At 54.2% G+C, this 17,343-nt stretch overlaps 6 protein-coding genes across 6 annotated transcripts; 3 read left to right on the plus strand and 3 right to left on the minus strand.

The window, feature by feature from the left end:
• Positions 1-34: 34 nt before the first annotated feature.
• ASPSYDRAFT_35798 (uncharacterized protein) lies at positions 35-1,579 on the minus strand (the record flags this gene model as incomplete). The annotated part of the gene is made up of 4 exons (XM_040845370.1): positions 35-569; positions 624-730; positions 756-1,454; positions 1,511-1,579. The coding sequence occupies 4 exons, from the start codon at positions 1,577-1,579 to the stop codon at positions 35-37; spliced, it is 1,410 nt and encodes a 469-aa protein (XP_040698100.1).
• Positions 1,580-2,346: 767 nt separating this feature from the next.
• Positions 2,347-3,359, plus strand: ASPSYDRAFT_497571 (cutinase family protein). Its single transcript, XM_040847907.1, has 4 exons — positions 2,347-2,548; positions 2,594-2,685; positions 2,736-2,947; positions 3,001-3,359. The coding sequence occupies exons 1-4, from the start codon at positions 2,473-2,475 to the stop codon at positions 3,260-3,262; spliced, it is 642 nt and encodes a 213-aa protein (XP_040698101.1). The 5' UTR covers positions 2,347-2,472; the 3' UTR covers positions 3,263-3,359.
• A 96-nt stretch (positions 3,360-3,455) lies between these two features.
• Positions 3,456-4,391, minus strand: ASPSYDRAFT_35800 (alpha/beta hydrolase; the record flags this gene model as incomplete). Its single annotated transcript, XM_040845371.1, has 1 exon — positions 3,456-4,391. The coding sequence occupies one exon, from the start codon at positions 4,389-4,391 to the stop codon at positions 3,456-3,458; it is 936 nt and encodes a 311-aa protein (XP_040698102.1).
• A 341-nt stretch (positions 4,392-4,732) lies between these two features.
• On the plus strand, positions 4,733-6,310 carry ASPSYDRAFT_161184 (putative pyridine nucleotide-disulfide oxidoreductase; the record flags this gene model as incomplete). The annotated part of the gene is made up of 1 exon (XM_040842967.1): positions 4,733-6,310. The coding sequence occupies one exon, from the start codon at positions 4,733-4,735 to the stop codon at positions 6,308-6,310; it is 1,578 nt and encodes a 525-aa protein (XP_040698103.1).
• A 145-nt stretch (positions 6,311-6,455) lies between these two features.
• ASPSYDRAFT_61587 (cytochrome P450) lies at positions 6,456-8,308 on the minus strand (the record flags this gene model as incomplete). The annotated part of the gene is made up of 6 exons (XM_040850007.1): positions 6,456-7,117; positions 7,179-7,538; positions 7,601-7,861; positions 7,911-7,970; positions 8,023-8,173; positions 8,285-8,308. The coding sequence occupies 6 exons, from the start codon at positions 8,306-8,308 to the stop codon at positions 6,456-6,458; spliced, it is 1,518 nt and encodes a 505-aa protein (XP_040698104.1).
• Positions 8,309-8,642: 334 nt separating this feature from the next.
• Positions 8,643-17,090, plus strand: ASPSYDRAFT_136411 (reducing polyketide synthase sphB). Its single transcript, XM_040840758.1, has 14 exons — positions 8,643-9,256; positions 9,312-9,825; positions 9,883-10,006; positions 10,061-10,173; positions 10,224-10,665; positions 10,735-11,184; positions 11,248-13,400; positions 13,452-13,548; positions 13,611-13,636; positions 13,695-14,876; positions 14,938-15,012; positions 15,062-15,402; positions 15,464-15,944; positions 16,009-17,090. The coding sequence occupies exons 1-14, from the start codon at positions 8,694-8,696 to the stop codon at positions 16,912-16,914; spliced, it is 7,467 nt and encodes a 2,488-aa protein (XP_040698105.1). The 5' UTR covers positions 8,643-8,693; the 3' UTR covers positions 16,915-17,090.
• Positions 17,091-17,343: the final 253 nt, after the last annotated feature.

Below are 17,343 nucleotides of genomic sequence, written 5' to 3' on the forward strand. Positions count from 1 at the left end.
AAACAATCAAGATCTTCCATAGTCCGACAGAGAACTAGTTATATACAGCATTCCACTTCTCTTCTACATCTTCCCAAGCATCATACCGGAACAACCACCCCCCAACCCCATACCTCCTCCACACCAACGGATCCTCCCCATGTTCCAGCCCCTCAGGTAAAGGACCACGCTTCCCCATAATCCAATCCCTCTCAACAGCCTCAAACGCACGCATCTTCCTATCCCGCTCCACTTGATCCTCCCCATCATCAAGATGGTTCAGATCCTGCTGGATCGACCCACGCCGGACAACAGTCTCCGTCCGCAGCTTCCTGCACAGTTCATACACGCCCAAGGCCTTCTTTTTCTCGTCTTTAGAGCGCGATTGGATCCGGCCAAGACACTCGCCCAGCACGGCTGCGTCTTCGAATGTGATCCCCGCCCCGCTGGCGAGGTAGGGGAGAGTCGCGTGCGCGGAATCGCCGAGGAGGGCGAAGGTCTGGCTGGGATGGACCCAGGAGTCGATGCTGTTGCGGATGCAGAGGCGCCATCGGAGGACGGAGGGGCAGAGGGCGAGCAGTTTGCCAATTCTGCCATGCTGTTAGTTTGACTTCGTTGGGTGGGTTACGTGGGTGCCAGTGTACTTTGGATCCCAGTCCTTGAATAAGCCCTGCATTTCGTCCACGTAGCCCTGTAGTGTTGAGGGGCCTTCCTCGGGCATGTTATCCGGGACGAGGAGGACGAGATTAAGCTGTGATGCATCGCGAAGGGGGTACGTTACTGCTATCGTCAGTCATCTGTACAAGCTCCAGTTTGATGTAGTGGTTATTACCAACATGCGCCCCAGGCCCATACCAATAATTCACAGCCTTCTCATCCAAATACCGCACCAGATCTGGATCCTTTCTCACATCTTTCGCATCAAGGAGTATCCGATACGCCATATCGCCCGTGCGATGAGGTGGTTCTCTTCTCCCCAGTAAGATCTCGCGACACCGCGAGTTGATTCCGTCCGCGCCAATGACGAGGTCTGCAACTTGCGCTTCCTGATCTTTAATCAGGACCGTCGCAATGCTCCTTTCATCATCAAAGTCAATATCAACAACTTCACTATTCGTCCGGATCTCCGCCCCGAGTTCAACCGCCCGGTCCAGCAAAACGCCATGCAGATCCGCACGATGGAAATCATTAAACGGCGACCCGTGTTCCTTCCCAGCGGCCGCAAAGTCCATAGACGAAATCAGTCCTCCCTTCCAGCTGAGGATATTGCATGTCTCTGTTCGCGAGGCCTTGGATGTCAGTGTTCCCTGGATGTCCCACGACTGTAGGATCCTGGTGCTGTTTGGTAGACATTGGATACCTGCCCCGACTTCGCCGATGCTCTTGGCTGATTCGAGGACTGTTACCCTGTGTCCGGCGAGGAGGATTGAGATTGCGCCGCCGAGACCGCCGAGGCCTGCGCCGATTATTATTACCTACGGCGTGTTAGGGCTTGAAGTGTGTAAGTTATATGGGGTTGGTGGTGGGTTACATTGAGCGTGGAGCTTTCGGGACGTGGTTTTGGGGTTGTTTGGGGTGGAGGTCTTTCTCTGATAGGCATTTTGGATATTTGATATGACTGATTTATCTACGATGGAAGGACGATGGGCGATGCAGGATACGTGCTTTTATTGTATGATGTTGCTATATCCAAAAGTGGGGAATGCCTGTATAATAGCCATGTTCGAAGATGGGGGCAGAGAGTGGAGGTTAGCATGATTGTTGCGGGACGTGGAGGACTGATATATACAATCGAGGACTATATGCGAGGACTATATGACCATGTTCATTATTATTTCATGATATGGTCCTCAGGCAGCTGTGGGATGACACCAACATCGTCGAAACCGCGGGGCTTTAGGTTCTTAAATCTGGGGTTGTCTTATCATGATATACCCCGCCCTGACTCAATCATTAAATAAAGAAAAGAAACCATAGAATGCAGCTGCCGAACTCCATGCCCTACCGTAAACCCAGATGCGGGGCGCCCGCTTACTCTCGGGCCTGCAGAACTCAATCAATATAAATAGATGAAAACCTACCAGCCAAGTCCTGCAAGGGCATGCAATGCAACTCCTGCTCGCATTCGAGTGGACGACCGAGCCCGAATACGGGAAAACTAAGCCCATCGCGTGACGGCCCAAGAACCTGAACTCTGCCAGGGCCAAACACTGTCCTTGCCTTGAACTTGAGCGTTTCATGTTCGCGGGTTAAGAGACGATATTGGGATATGCTGCCGATGAGGGTCGTGTTTGGTGAGGGGGTTATGGGTGTAAGGGAGGGATACGATGAGGGTCGACATCGACAGCTGCATGTCCATGCCCGTGTCTGCAGGAGGTGCATACAGTCAGTTGATGGTTCGACATATATAAAGGGCTTGAAAGCATGACCTGGGTGTCTTCTTTCCGGTAGACAAAGATTAAAGCCAGGATTAACTATACCTCGTTACCAACCATGAAGCTGCAACTTGCTGTATCACTTTTGGCTGCACTTGCTGCAGCAAGTCCAATTCCCCTCGAGGAACGCCAGTGTATGTAAAGGGCCTATTCATCTAGAATTTCGGCTAACCTCACAGCTGCACCATCTGGCCAAAATGAACTGCGTGATGGCGACTGCAAGGACATAACCCTCATCTTTGCTCGCGGCTCCACAGAGGAAGACTACTTGGTTAGAGAAACCCTACCATCTCAAACCGTATCAAATTACTGAGTATGTAGGGCTCCCTTGGGGGCGAGGTCTGCGATGGTCTCAAAGCACAGAAACCTGGCCAGGTTGCGTGTCAGGGTGTTGCCCCAGCCTACAAGGCGGACCTAGGATCCAACCTGCTTCCCAAGGGGACCTCCGAGGCGGCGATTAGTGAGGCCAAGGAGCTTTTCGAGCTTGCGGCGTCAAAGTGTCCCGATACTAGAGTTGTTGCAGGCGGATACAGGTTTGTTGCCCTATCCTATTCAACACCATTTGCGGGCTCTGACAGATATACAGCCAAGGAGCAGCAGTGATGCACGGCTCTGTCTCGACCTTGTCCAGCAGCGTGCAGAACCAGATCAGCGGTGTTGTGCTGTTCGGAGATACGCGCAACGAACAGGATAATGGCCGGATTCCGAACTTCTCGACTGATAAAACGAAGATTTACTGTGCGGAGGGGGATAAGGTCTGCGAGGGGACGCTGATTATTACAGACGCGCACTTTTCTTATAGTCAGGATGTCCCGGATGCTCTGGACTTTCTGCTTGGGAAGATTTAGCTTCAGGGAGTGGTATAAAGAGTATTGGATATAATAAAACAAGTTCACTGTCATATAATCAACCTACACAGGACTAGGCTTCGATTGTAGTAGACACCAGACAGTAAATCCTCAATGGCTGCTATGCTGAGGGAAGAAACATCATAACGTACAATGGAGTGAAGATATGCTTAATATACGAGTAGAGTGACCATCAAGCAACAGGAACCAACTCCTCCAAAATCCGGTCAATATGCCGCGCAACCGTATAATGCGAATCGTCAAACTCCGTCAAGACACAATTCGGCATGCGCCCCGCCATATACCGAATCATCTCAATCGGCGCATTCGTATCCCTCACCCCATGCCAAATCCGCACCTTGTCATAAAGCACATCCTCAAACTGGAATCCCCAATCATGCGATAACAGAACAGCCTCTTGCACGGTTGCACCACTTCCCTGCACAAATGCCTCGAATGTCACATCCAGCAGCATCTGGCGGCGCTCTTCTATACTCAGCGTGCCCTTTTCTGTGCTCGACTGTTTCTCAAGCCAGCCGTCTATCCATCTCGTCGCTGGACCAGTGGTTACAGCCCATCGTAATGTGTTAACAAGCCCATCCAGTACCAGTCGCAATGCGACCGGTGTATATGTCGCTCCTAGCGACGTTAGTCGTCTTGTGATAGAGACATACTGCATCCCGGCACTCCAAGGTCCAGCACCCGCGAGGACCCCAACCCCGGAGAGTCGCTCATTTGGCAGTGAATGTGCGCATGCAATTGCGTACGGACCACCGCCGGATCCGCCTAGGACTGCGAAACGGGGCAGGCTGAGGTGGTCCGCGAGGGAGAGCACGTCGGCTGGGTAGTCGGGTATCTGGCGGCCTGGGTGGAATGTGGATAGGCCGTATCCTGGTCTGTCTGGGGCGATGATGCGGAGATTTCGCCTTCGCGCGATGGGTTCGAATGCGGATGCTTCGAGGCGGGAGGAGGGGAAGCCGTGCAGGTAGAGCAGGGGGGTGCCGGTGGGGATGCCGTACTCGGCGTATCTGAGGGTGCGACTGTCGGGGAGGGTCAGAGTCTGGTTGGCGCGAGTTGAGTATGATCGGATAGTATTAACCAGGCGTGTTGGGATGGGTCTGGCTGTCATCGTGGTGTTGTAGATGTGATGTTCAAGGCTTGGTGAAGCGTCTCGTCAGATTACTGAGGGTCATGCTGACGCTGACTTGGAGACGAAATACGAAGACTTATACGATTGCACTAACTCAGATTCCAAACTAGTGCTTACCATGTGAAGGCGCGATCTGTTAAATTGTCCACTGTAGATAAGATAGAGATGATCTGTTTACAGAATGCTGTTTAGGGCTACGAGAACCACCCGGGATGACCGGAGAATGAGGTCATAATGGTTCAACCCTGACTCACTCCGACTTCGCGCCAAAGTCCTCACTGCAAAGATATTACCAGAATGCAAAGCTTCAAAATCCGACGATGAAGCCCCTGTTCAGGACTATTCCGCGATATGCTTCATTCCGCGGAGGCATACGCACCTTCGCCGACATCCGCCAACCTCCGGGCACTGAAAGGGAGCGCGTCGTCATCCTGGGCTCCGGATGGGGAGGATACACCCTCTCGCGAAAGCTCTCGCCGCGACAATTCGCCCCCGTCGTGATATCCCCTCGGTCGTATTTCGTCTTCACGCCGTTACTGACCGACACTGCGGGCGGGGACTTGGACTTCTCGCATATCGTCGAGCCTGTGCGCGATCCCCGGTTCAAGCTCGACTTCATCCAGGCTGCTGCGAGGGCAATCGACCTCGATCGCAAGACGGTCCTCTGTGAACCGACGATCGTCCGGAGCGGCGTTACGGAGACTCATACCGAGGAGGAGGACCAGAAGAACGAGAAACATGTGAATAAGTGGGAGCATAGCGAAATGTTCCCCGTCCCGTATGATAAACTGATTATATCAGTGGGCGCAATCAGCCGGACGTTCAAAACGCCAGGCGTGAAAGACAACGCCATCTTCTTCCGGGATATTGGCGATTCGCGCCGTGTTCGCCGCCGGGTCAGGGAGTGCTTCGAGCTCGCTGTCCTCCCGACGACCAGCGACGAAATGCGCCGACATCTGCTGCATTTTGCGATCGTGGGTGCTGGACCTACCGGTACGGAACTCGCTGCGGCGTTGCGCGACTTTATCCACACTGATCTGGTCACCCTGTATCCAGGTTTGGTGGGCTTGCCGCGCATTTCGCTGTACGATGTTGCGCCAAAGGTCCTGTCCATGTTCGATGAGTCGCTGTCGCGGTATGCTAAAGAGACGATGAAGAAGGAGGGTATCGACGTGCGCACGTCGCATCATATCGAGGACCTCCGATGGGGTGAGCCCGGCGCTGAGCCGCCGTACGAGATGGATCCCCGGAGTTGCTTAACGCTGACGACAAAGGAGGAGGGCCAGGTCGGCGTGGGAATGTGTGTCTGGGTGACTGGAAACGCAATGAATGAGCTCGTCCGAGACTCTCTGCAGAACGTTGATGTATTTCCTGCGAATTCGGCCACTATGCAGGACGGGTCGAAGCCACCGCAAGATTCGTCTTCGCGGTCGTGGTCGTATAAGAAGGCTTCACAGACAGGTGCGCTTTTAGTCGATGGGCACTTGCGCGTCCAGCTGCAAGACGGCACTGGCACCACCGCCGTTCTGAAGGATGTATTTGCACTCGGAGACAACGCCATGCCGGAGAATGGAGCGCCGCCAGCAACAGCTCAGGCAACCTCCCAGGAAGCAAAGTGGCTGGCAACGCGTCTCAATCATGGTGACTTGCAAAAATCCCCGCCGTTCTCGTTCAAGAATATGGGCACGCTGGCGTATATTGGAGATGCGCGCGCGCTCATGCAGCTGCCAGATGAAGGCGATGGTAAATTTCTGCCGCAAAAGGTAACAGGGAGAATGGCCTGGTTGGTGTGGAATTCGGCGTATTTGACGATGACTATTAGCTGGCGCAATAAGTTGAGGGTTGCGTTTCGTTGGATGCTGAATCGGTTTTTTGGGCGCGATATCTCGCGGTATTAGCAACAGTGTTTATAATGACTTAAAAATAAAGGCTATTCCTGCTGGGTATGTGGACCGGTGTAGGTTCTTCCCAAGTAAGACGGTTTGTGGGTTAATCTTATATTTAATGATGAATTTAGTATATATATCCTGAGGATAGCTAATACTACACCGTCGCAGCATCCCTTGGTCGAAAGCACAACACGGGCCCCCTTTTCGTGCCTGTAACATGATCCTCCAGCTCATACTCCTGAACCTGCCCTTCTTCCTGTGGCTGCTTTCCAACCTTATCCCCCTCCGGCCAGTCGTCACTATGACCAGCATCCGCTTTCCGAAAGTCGAATAGCCAGAACAGCCGCGCGAACGTCAGCATCAGTTGAGACAAGGCAAGCGGCTTCCCGATGCAGCTCCTGGCGCCGATGGAGAATGGGATGAATGGTCTAAACGATGGCGTGTTCTTCTCCATGGTCTCACTTGACCAGCGCTCAGGCTCGTAGTTGAACGCATTAGGGTAGCAATCCTCGCTGTGATGGATACTGTAGATGCCGACGCCGACCTCGACCCCTTCAGGGATGAAGGTTCCATCGATGACTGCGCCGCCTTGCTCGACCTCGCGCCATAGAGAAGCACCACCGGGCGGGGAGAGGCGGAGGGCCTCGTCGATGCAGGCTCTGAGGTATGTGCAGGAGTTGAGACGGGCTCCGAGGCGAATGTCGGAGAGCGAGGCAAAGGTGTTGCGGACCTCGGTTGCGACGAGCTGGTATGATCTTGGGCTCGATGCTAGGTAATGGGATACGGAGGCTAGGGTGGTTGAGGTTGTGTCGGAGCCTGGTTACCAGGTGTATATTAGACGAGAAGGCTTAGACAAGGATATGGACTGGTAACTGACCGGCAACAATAAACGTGGCTGTTTCCGTGCTCAGTTCAGGCATGGTCAAAGCTTCTCCGGTGGCTGGATCCTTGCACTGCTGCAGGAACGAGAAGATGTCGCCGGAAATAGAGGCCTGCAGACGGTCACGAAGAACGGAGCGGATGAATCGAGCGAATTGCGATCTGGCGGTAACGGACGAGGGGAAGAGGCGATTGTCCAGATGCATCCTGGTCAATTGCTGGGCCTGCAGTAGGACTCCCAGCCGGATATTTGACTCTTCGATCGCGTCCATTACATATCGATACTTGGGGTCGCGCATGGTGTTGAAGCCAGCGCCGAAGCAGACAGAGGTCATGGTGTCAAACGCGAGATGGCTAACTGTATGACGAATAGAAATAATAAGCACCGGGAGAGTGCAAGAGTGAAGGAGAGCGACTTGCAGGCATGTGCCATATCGACTGGCGCTGACCACTTGCATCCTGGCCCTACTTGACTACGCAGCAACTCGACAAAGCAGTCGAGCTGAGCGAGGATACTTGGCTCGAGGGTCTTGAGTCCCTCCTTGGAAAACGCCTGGCTAAGGACTCGCCGTCGTCGACCATGCTGAACCTTGTCTCGCAGGGTCAGGGTATTGGGTGCTTGCTGTGCAAGAACCTTGTAGTTCTTGTATTTCTTGACCTTTGCGCCGTGGCCATAGATATCTGTTTCCGTCAGCAGGGTACATGAGGTATATCCCGAGGGTAAAGCCACCGTGAACACCACCCGCGGTGTTGATGAGGAGCCGATTCGGGGCGTAGCGAACGGTATTTCCTGCATTTAGTGAGCAACCAGCACCCTAGTCTACCAGAGAAGGGGGGTGGACCGTATTGCTGGTGGCAGCGGTACATATCCAGGTGGATATCGCCCTTCCAAGCATGGTAGGCCGAGTACAGGTTGGTGAACTTGGCCAGGAAGGGACCAGGGTACCGTGCCAACGGGTGGAACACTGCGTAGTAGGTCACGAAGCAAAGCACCTACGTTGGACAGATCAGCAACAGCCTGCGCTGAAGGTCGAAGTATTGCAGTACCGGTGTCACAGCGCCTGCGAGCAGCGCAAAGGCCACTTGTGGTTTCGTGATATGCACAAGCATGGCCTGTAGGCTTAACATTGTCAGGGAGTTGATTTCTCTTGTGATTGCTGGATGATTCGAGATCAACCGGCCTTGTTATTCGTGAATGTCGTCGAGTCTCCCATGTCGGCGACTATCCTGGGGACATCGTGATTACCGCCGGATGGGATCAGTTCGGCGCATTCTCCAGTGAACAACTACAGCCACTGACAGTCTGACACTCTCGGTCCTTATTCGTAACAGCCAATGAAACACGCGAAAGCCGATGGTAATCCACATCCAGCCCCCACCTGCACTATACGAGATAAGCACTGCCCAACCAGTCTGTACAAAAGGCACGCAGGTACAAGAATAGACTTCAATGACATGGGCAAGAACTTCAACGTATTGTCTGAGTCTTCCATAAATCACAAAATAGAGCACCATGGGAATCCGACAAAAGGCCACACCGTCGCCCGAACCGTCACTCGATACCTCCATCGACGCACCATCATGCGAGCCCATCGCGATCGTCGGCATGGCAATGCGGCTACCGGGGGGAGTCAGCAATGGCGAAGAATTCTGGAACCTCCTAGCTGAGAAAAGAAGTGGTTTGTGCGATGTCCCTGCGGACCGCTATAACCATGACGCGTTCCACAGCGAAGACGGGAAGGTGGGCACTGTGCGGATGAAGCAAGGCTATTTCTTGCGCGACGTCAACATCCAGCAGTTTGATACTACTGTCTTTTCCACGCCCAAGACGGAGCTGGAATTGCTTGATCCACAGCAGCGTCAACTGCTTGAGGTCGCGTATGAGTGTCTTGAGAATGCGGGCTGTACATCTTTCCGAGGTAGCAATACCGGCTGCTATATCGGGGTTTTTGGCGAAGACTGGCAGGATCTCAATGCAAAGGAGACACAGCATATGGGGCCCCATCGGGTGACTGGCTATGGAGATTTTGTGCTGGGGAATCGGGTTTCTTATGAGTTTGATCTGCACGGGCCGAGGTAGGAAGCCCACCCTCGTCCTCTATTATGAGGAGGATATGCTGATCGGACGCAGTATGACGGTCAAAACCGGGTGTTCATCGTCACTGGTCGGGCTAGATCTAGCCTGCAAGGCGATCCGGGATGGCGACTGCTCAGCAGCCCTGGTCGGGGGATCCAGTCTCATTTTCTCGCCAACAATGACTTTGGCACTGAGTGACCAGGGGGTCCTGTCACCGACGGGAACATGCAAGACCTTTGACGCGCGCGCTGACGGCTACGCGAGAGGCGAAGCTGTGACAGCGATCTATATCAAGAAGCTCAGCCAAGCATTGCAGGACCAGGATCCCATCCGAGCCATCATTCGGAGCACCAGTGTCAACACAGACGGACGCACCCAGGGCATGCTCACCCCGAGCCCCGTCGCACAAGAAGCCTTGATTCGCCGTGCGTACGAGCAGGCAGGCATCTCTGACCTGCCACAAACTGCCCTCGTGGAATGCCATGGGACTGGCACCGCCGTGGGAGATCCATTGGAGACAGCTGCTGTGGCCAAGTGCTTTGGGGAGAAGGGCGTTACCATTACTTCTGTAGGTTAATCCATCATTCATAAAGGCTGGAACTGACAGCGACATACGATACTCTAGGTCAAACCCAATGTCGGACACTCAGAAGGGGCTGCTGGCTTGACGAGTCTCATCAAGTGTGTTCTCGCGCTGGAGCACCGCCAAATACCCCCCAATATCAACTTCAACAACCCGAACCCCAAGAGTGATTATCCCTGCCGCCAATTCTAGATGGTGCTGTACTAACATGGATATACAGTCCCGTTCGACGAATGCAGGCTCCACGTCCCTGTCGAGCTTGAAGCCTGGCCCCAGGACCGCGCGGAGAGAGCCAGCGTGAATTGCTTTGGCATTGGAGGTGTCAATGCACATGTATGTTTCTTTCTATCCAGGCCGGTGTCCTATGCTAAGACTGTCAATAGGCCATTATCGAGTCTCTCGGTCAGTTCATGGCACGCCAAAATCTGCCGCCCCCTCAACCTGTCTCTGAGCAGCCATACCTGCTACCCTTCTCAGGACACAGTGCCGCCTCCTTGGAGGACACATTATCTACGTATAAGGCGTATATAGATGACAAAAAGCCAGCCCTAGGCGACATTGCGTACACGCTGTCGAATCGTCGCGTTCATCACGCTCATCGCGCATATGCCATTGCAGATGGAGCATCGCACTGGCAGACGTCGAGCATAACCGCTGTTAACAAGCCTCCGGCGAGTATTGCCTGGGTATTCACTGGCCAGGGCGCCCAATGGCCTGAAATGGGAGCCGAGCTGATTGATAAAAACCCGGTCTTCCAAGCAACGATCAGGAAACTCGATCGGTTCTTGCTGTCGTTGCCGACTCCGCCGCCGTGGACGATTGAAGGTGAGCGACATAACCTGTTACGTATTTACCTGTGAAATGGAAGGGCATAGCTAACTCTACTCCCCACAGATGAGCTACGTAAACCAGAGGGCGCTAGTCGTATCCACGAGGCCGCGATGGGCCACCCCCTGTCGATAGCCCTGCAGATCGGCCTGATTGATGTGCTGCGCTCATGGGGCATCGTGCCAAAGCTGGTGCTGGGCCACTCATCCGGAGAAATGGCTGCAGCCTACGCCAGCGGATCCATCACGGCGGAGGGTGCGATGGCAGCAGCGACATTTCGGGGAGTCAATCACGAAACGAACTCGAGGAAGGGATCCATGGCGGCCATTGGTCTCGGACCTGAGCAGGTGAGGCCATATCTCGAGCCGGGGGTCGTCATAGCGTGTGAGAATAGCCAGTTGAGCGTGACGCTGTCGGGGGATACAGATGTCATGACGAGAGTCGTGAATCGCGTCAAGGATGAGAGGCATGAAGTGCTTGCGAGGTTCTTGCGAGTTGAGAAGGCATTTCACTCACGTATGTTTCCTTTTTTTTTTTTTTTTTTTTTAGGCACAGGCTGGCAGACACTCACAGAAGCAGATCATATGAAAGAGTACGGCCCTCTGTATGAGGAGCACATCAGAGGCTTCGTCCACAGCGTTGACCCGCCGATTCCCTTCTACTCCGCCGTCACCGGAGACCGTCTAACAGGCGAGGGCTGTCTCGGGCCAGCGTACTGGCGCCAGAATATGGAGAGCCCCGTGCTATTCAACTCGTCATTGCGTGCTGTTCTGCGCGACCACCCGGAGAATCTCATCCTGATCGAGATCGGGCCTCATCCAGCCCTGAAGGGACCCGTGGGCCAGATCCTGCGCGACGCTGGGCGCCCGCATGAGGTCCATGTCGGGATGTTACAGCGCAAGCAGAGCTGCATCGAGAGTCTACTGACCTGTGCTGGGGAGCTGTTCCGGCAGCACGTCGCTCTGGATTTCGCCCGTCTCGCCCCGCCAGGCCAGTGTCTTACGAACATGCCGGGCTATGCCTGGCGCCGTGATACCGCGCACTGGGTGGAATCACGACTAGCTCACGACTGGAGGTTCCGACAGTTTCCTCCGCATGAGCTGCTGGGTAGTCGCGTTGTTGAAATGGGTAGCCACGAGCCGTGCTGGCGGAATAGACTCGCTCTTGAGAATGTGCCGTGGCTGGATGGGCATCGAGTTAGTGGACAGACCATCTTCCCGGCTGCTGGGTATATCTGCATGATTGGCGAGGCTATGCGTCAGATACAAGGAGGGGGAGAGAGATCGGGCTTCAGTCTTCGCAGCGTGCGTATAGCATCTGCCGTTGTTCTCGAGTCGTATAAGACGACAGAGCTGCTCACCAGTATCCGGCCTGCCGCCCTGGATACATCAGATCAGAGTCCGTGGTATAGCTTTACAATCAGCTCCTTCGACGGAGCCCGCTGGGTTAGAAACTGTTATGGCGAGGCACGACTGTCCGTCGACCAGCCACAGATGCAAGACATGATTCCAGCCTTGCCACGAAAGGTCGATGGGAATACATGGTACAAGCATCTGCAGAGCATAGGCTTCCACTATACCGGGCTTTTCCAAGGCTTGCAGCAGATTTCGGCCGGAACAGTTGCGAGTCAGGCGGCGGCTGTCGTACCTGGCAGACAGAGCGACTCGTATCACATACATCCAGCGACTATCGACCTGTGCTTCCAACTATTCACCGTCTCCGCAGCACGTGGACAGACGCGAGGATGCCGCCAACTTGCAGTTCCGACGTTTATCGAGGAGATTGCTGTTGCAGCTGCCGCCAGCGAAGATATACAGGCGAAGGCCGACATTGACAAAGCCGAGCGAGGCAGCTTCACCGGCCATTTGATTGCCCAGAGTAAGCAGGGTAGCCCAGTCCTCACGCTGAAGGGGTTCCAGAGCTCAGCCCTGAACGCCGATGGTGCTCAGTCTCCGGAAGCTCCGCTAATCACCCAGTTGGAATGGATGCCGCACGCTGAATTTGCGAGGATGGACAAGCTGATGCACCCGCGCGAGGCCCGTCCTCCTGAATGGGCCTTACTGGAGGAACTGATCGTGCTCTGTATGCTCGATAACCAGAGGCGCATTATGCTGGACCAGAACAACACTCCCAAGCATCTGCACAAATTCTTCGCCTGGCAAAAGCGCCAGCTTTATCGGTACTACGCAGGCCAAAACACCTTCGTGCCGTTTGACCCAGATATCCAAATCAGCACGCTCAGCGAGCCAGCGCACCTTGCTCGGATCGAGAGTATTGTTGCGCAGGTCCAGGAGTCGCCGTACGCGGTCTTTGCCACAGCCGTGCACCGTTTATTCCACGCCGCGACGCAGATCTTCCAAGGGGCGGTCCACCCGCTTCATATCCTCCACGAGGATGATCTCTTGACGACCTTCTATGCGGTGGGTGATAGTCTGGATTATGCGGATGCGATTCAAACTTTGGGCAACACCAACCCCCAACTACGGGTGCTGGAGGTTGGCGCTGGAACTGGCGGGACAACACGCAAGGTGCTCAAGGCGCTGACTTCGTCGTACGGTGAGCGTCTGTATAGCTCGTATACTTACACCGATGTATCAGCTGGGTTTATGACGGCCGCAAAGGAGCTCTTCCAGGACTATGAGGGGATCGAGTATGCGGTGCTTGATGTCACGGTGGATCCGGCTGCCCAGGGGTTTGAATTAGGGAAATACGATCTTATTGTTGCAAGCAATGTGGGTTGCCTATCCTTGTTCGATGTCTTTGTTTTTAGCTGACTAGGACAGGTTGTACACGCCACTCCATCACTGCAGGACTCCTTGAGGGCGATTCGTAGCTTGTTGCGGCCTGGGGGCCGTCTCTTCCTCCAGGAGCTGTGTCCTGGTAAGTGGACTGCCATGTGGTATTATGGGAATGATTCGTTTCTAATTATGGATACCCTGCAGAGGCCAAATTCTACGACTATGTCATGGTAAGTAGTACATCCACTTTACACGCAGTCTGAGCAGGTTTGCTAAGTTAAACCGCAGGGTCACCTATCCGGTTGGTGGCTGGGGGCCAATGATGAAGAGAACAGGCTGGACCAGCCTTATATCTCCCCGGAACAGTGGTCGGTGGAGCTGTTTAGGGCAGGGTTCCAGGAACCAGACGCAATGGTCCGGGACGCAATCGCTCCCTACCACACCAGCGCCGGCATTCTTGCGTCGGTGCCGAGTGAGGGGGCAGCACCCCCAGCACGCATTACACTGCTCTGTTATCAGCAGCAGGAGAAGGATGCGTATGTGCAGGAGGCGCAACGCAGTCTAGAGGAAGCCAGCATTGCCGTCGACATTGTGCATTTCGGGGATCCATTAACACCATCTCAAGACGTGATTTCACTGCTGGATCTGCATGAGCCCCTTGTACATGGAATGCCAGAGGCCACCTTCAAGGCTCTGGTTGGGTATCTCGAAACGCTGAAAAGCAGGATTCTGTGGGTGACGCGGTCCTCGCAGGTGAGCTGCGAAGACCCCCGGGCGGCAATGGTTTTGGGCTTTGCACGAACGGCTCGCAATGAGCTCTCCATTCCCTTGTACACGGTCGAGATGGACACGGTGACTCCCGCACGGACAGCGGTTGATGCGCTGGCTCGAATCCTTCTTCGGGTGAATGGTAGCCCAGGCTGCGATGTGGCTGACACGGAGATGGACCCAGACTGGGAGTTTGCCATCGTCAACGGCGACATTCTAGTGCCTAGACTACACTGGCAGAGTGTGTCCGATGCTTTTCACCGGTTCGATGGGCCCTCAGGCGAGCCCTCATTCAAACAGATTACAATCCAGGCCCCTGGCTCGTTACGCACCATGCAGTGGGCGGACAAGAAACTAGCACCTCTGCAGGAAGGCGAAGTCCGCATTCGAACCAAGGTGACTGGACTTAATTTCAAAGATGTGCTTATCAGCCTGGGTGTCATAAACAACAGTACCAGCGAGCTGGGACTCGAGGGCGCCGGCGTCGTCGAAGAAGTCGGCCGCAATGTGCATAATCTCGCCATTGGAGACCGAGTGCTCTATATGTCCAGTGGGTGCTTCGCCACCTCATTCACCCTCCCAGAGGCACTGTGTGTCAAAATCGATGAGTCTCTGAGTTTCGAGCTGGCGGCGTCTCTGCCGTGTGTGTATGCGACGGCCGCCATGGCTCTGATTGACAAGGCAAACTTACAACACGGACAGGTCAGTTTTCTTCTATTGTCAGTGCTGCCCTTATTGGTTTCAGACTAACGATATTCCCCAGTCGATTCTCATTCATTCTGCCTGCGGTGGTGTTGGTCTGGCAGCAATTCAGCTGGCGCAAATGATCGGTGCAGAGGTGAGGTTTCCTCTTCTTCCACTTCAAAGACAGCATTGACATGAAACAGATCTACTGCACGGTCAGTTCTGAAGACAAGGTGCAATACCTGGTAAAGAACCACCATATTGATCGCGGCCATATCTTCAATTCCCGCGACTCGTCCTTCCACTACAACGTCATGCAAGCCACCAACGGCCGCGGTGTTGATTTGGTGCTCAACTCGCTGTCGGGCGATCTGCTGCACGCATCATGGAACTGTGTGGCCAGCTTTGGTACCATGGTAGAGATTGGCAAGCGAGATTTCCAGCGTCGGGCGAAGCTGGCGATGGAAGTGTTTGAGGACAACAGGACGTTTGTAGGGCTTGATCTTGGTCTGGTTGTCAAGCAACGGCCTGAAAGGGCGGTTGAGTACGTAGTTCCCATCTCCACCCCCCTAGAATTGGACTACGTCTCGCTAATGCTCGACCAGACTCGTGAAGCACTGTGTTAAATGGATTCAATCCGGGGCAATCAGGCCAGATAACGTCTCTCATACGTTTCCGGCTTGCAAGATCCAGGAGGCATTCCGGTTTATGCAAGGAGGGCGTCATATAGGCAAAATCGTCATCACAATGCCGGAGGACCCGCAGTCCCTGGAATCAATCAAGGAACAGCCGGTGCCTGTCTTTCGCCCCGATCGTAGCTATCTCCTTGTCGGTGGACTCGGGGGGCTGGGCAGGGCAGTCGCCATGTGGATGGTTGAGCATGGGGCACGCCATCTGACGTTTCTCTCCAGGTCTGCCAATCCTGAGAAACCAGCTGTTCGAGCGCTCTTGGACGAGTTGCATTCCCAGGGGTGTGATGTGCAATTGGTAGCAGGGAGTGTGAGCAGGATGGCAGATGTTGAGGGGGCCATCAAGGGCAGCCATAAGCCCATTGCCGGTGTGATTAATATGTCGATGGTGTTGAGGGTGCGACCCTTCTCAATTTATGCCGCGTGTCTGCAAAGTTCTATGCTAACTTCTGATTCTGCAGGACGTCTCTTTGTCACAGATGCAATTCTCGGACTGGACGACGGTCGTCGAGCCCAAAGTCCAAGGAACCTGGAACTTGCACCAGGCCCTACAGCTGCAAGAGAACCCCCTTGACTTCTTCATCCTCTACTCCTCCTACAGTGGCATGGCCGGACAGTGGGGGCAGGCCAATTACGCAGCGGCCAACACCTTCCTGGACGCCTTCGTCCAGTACCGCCACAACATGCGCCTCGCCGCGTCCGTCATCGACATCGGCGTGATGTCCGGCATTGGCTTTGTGTCGGAGAACTTGAACATCCTAGACCACTTCCAGAAATCTGGGATGCATCTCCTAGGCGAGCAGGACCTTTTGGATGCCATGAACCTCGCGGTTCAGCGCTCTCATCCGCCGCGCGAGGCATGGCCAGGCGCGGGTCTCAGGGCTTACAGCAACCCAGCTCAGATCCTGCTTGGCCTCCACACCACGACCCCGATTACATCTCCGGTCAATCGCGTTGCTTGGAAGCGAGATATGCGCACCGTGATATACCGCAACGTCAATGGAACCAGCCAGGGATCTTCAGCTGCCGTTCCAGCAGGCGGGAAGAACAGCCTGCGAGACCTCATGGACCGTATAGCAGCCCATCCGGCGCTGTTAACAGAGGATAAAGCCAATGTTACGGCGGCGATTTCCGAGGCGCTCTCTGCTGCAGTGGCAGATTTCCTTATCAAGGACGAGGAGAGCATATCGGCGTCGGAGTCATTACCGAGTTTGGGCGTGGACTCGCTCGTGGCGATGGAGCTGCGGAACTGGATTAAGCAGCGATTGGGGGTTGAGACGACAGTTTTTACTCTATTACAGAGCCCATCACTGTTGGCGTCGGCGGACCAGATTAGAGAGGCGCTTGTTGCGAAGATGGGTCCTTAGACTGTATTGGACGGCGTATGTGTTTTTCCACATACATACATATATATACCGAGCTATTTAGCCCGACACGTACCATTCAATATTAGATTGCGAGCCAATATTCATCAGAGAAGCTTCGTGACAGTTTTAGGCGCATAGCAAGATATTGCATGTCCTGGAGCTTCATTTGCATTTACGTTTGAGGACTTCTCTGCTACAGACGAAGGGATGATCCGCCCTAGTTCTGAGGTGCCTGGCCCTTATTATTCATTAAATCAAACTTGATGAGGGTTATATATCACTCGATAGCCTGCGCTCTCCAGAAAAGTGATCCAACCTAGTATTTATGTAATAAAAATATAGAACAGATGTTATAACCTTAGCTGCTAATATGAACGATTCTATATAACACCACTGGCTTCTCTCGCACCCAAAGCCTATACGAACTTG

Source organism: Aspergillus sydowii, assembly GCF_001890705.1.
Source record: "Aspergillus sydowii CBS 593.65 unplaced genomic scaffold ASPSYscaffold_14, whole genome shotgun sequence".
Taxonomy (NCBI): Eukaryota; Fungi; Ascomycota; class Eurotiomycetes; order Eurotiales; family Aspergillaceae; genus Aspergillus; species Aspergillus sydowii.

What these genes read in the sequence shown, in the direction of transcription:
- ASPSYDRAFT_497571 (XM_040847907.1), top strand. Translation starts at nt 2,473, where the DNA reads ATGAAGCTGCAACTTGCTGTATCACTTTTGGCTGCACTTGCTGCAGCA. An exon ending in CCACAGAGGAAGACTACTTG is followed by an intron (nt 2,686 to 2,735) that starts GTTAGAGAAACC and finishes CTGAGTATGTAG; the next exon opens with GGCTCCCTTGGGGGCGAGGT. An exon ending in GTTGTTGCAGGCGGATACAG is followed by an intron (nt 2,948 to 3,000) that starts GTTTGTTGCCCT and finishes ACAGATATACAG; the next exon opens with CCAAGGAGCAGCAGTGATGC.
- ASPSYDRAFT_136411 (XM_040840758.1), top strand. Translation starts at nt 8,694, where the DNA reads ATGGGAATCCGACAAAAGGCCACACCGTCGCCCGAACCGTCACTCGAT. An exon ending in TGAGAAGGCATTTCACTCAC is followed by an intron (nt 11,185 to 11,247) that starts GTATGTTTCCTT and finishes TCACAGAAGCAG; the next exon opens with ATCATATGAAAGAGTACGGC. An exon ending in AATTCTACGACTATGTCATG is followed by an intron (nt 13,637 to 13,694) that starts GTAAGTAGTACA and finishes GTTAAACCGCAG; the next exon opens with GGTCACCTATCCGGTTGGTG.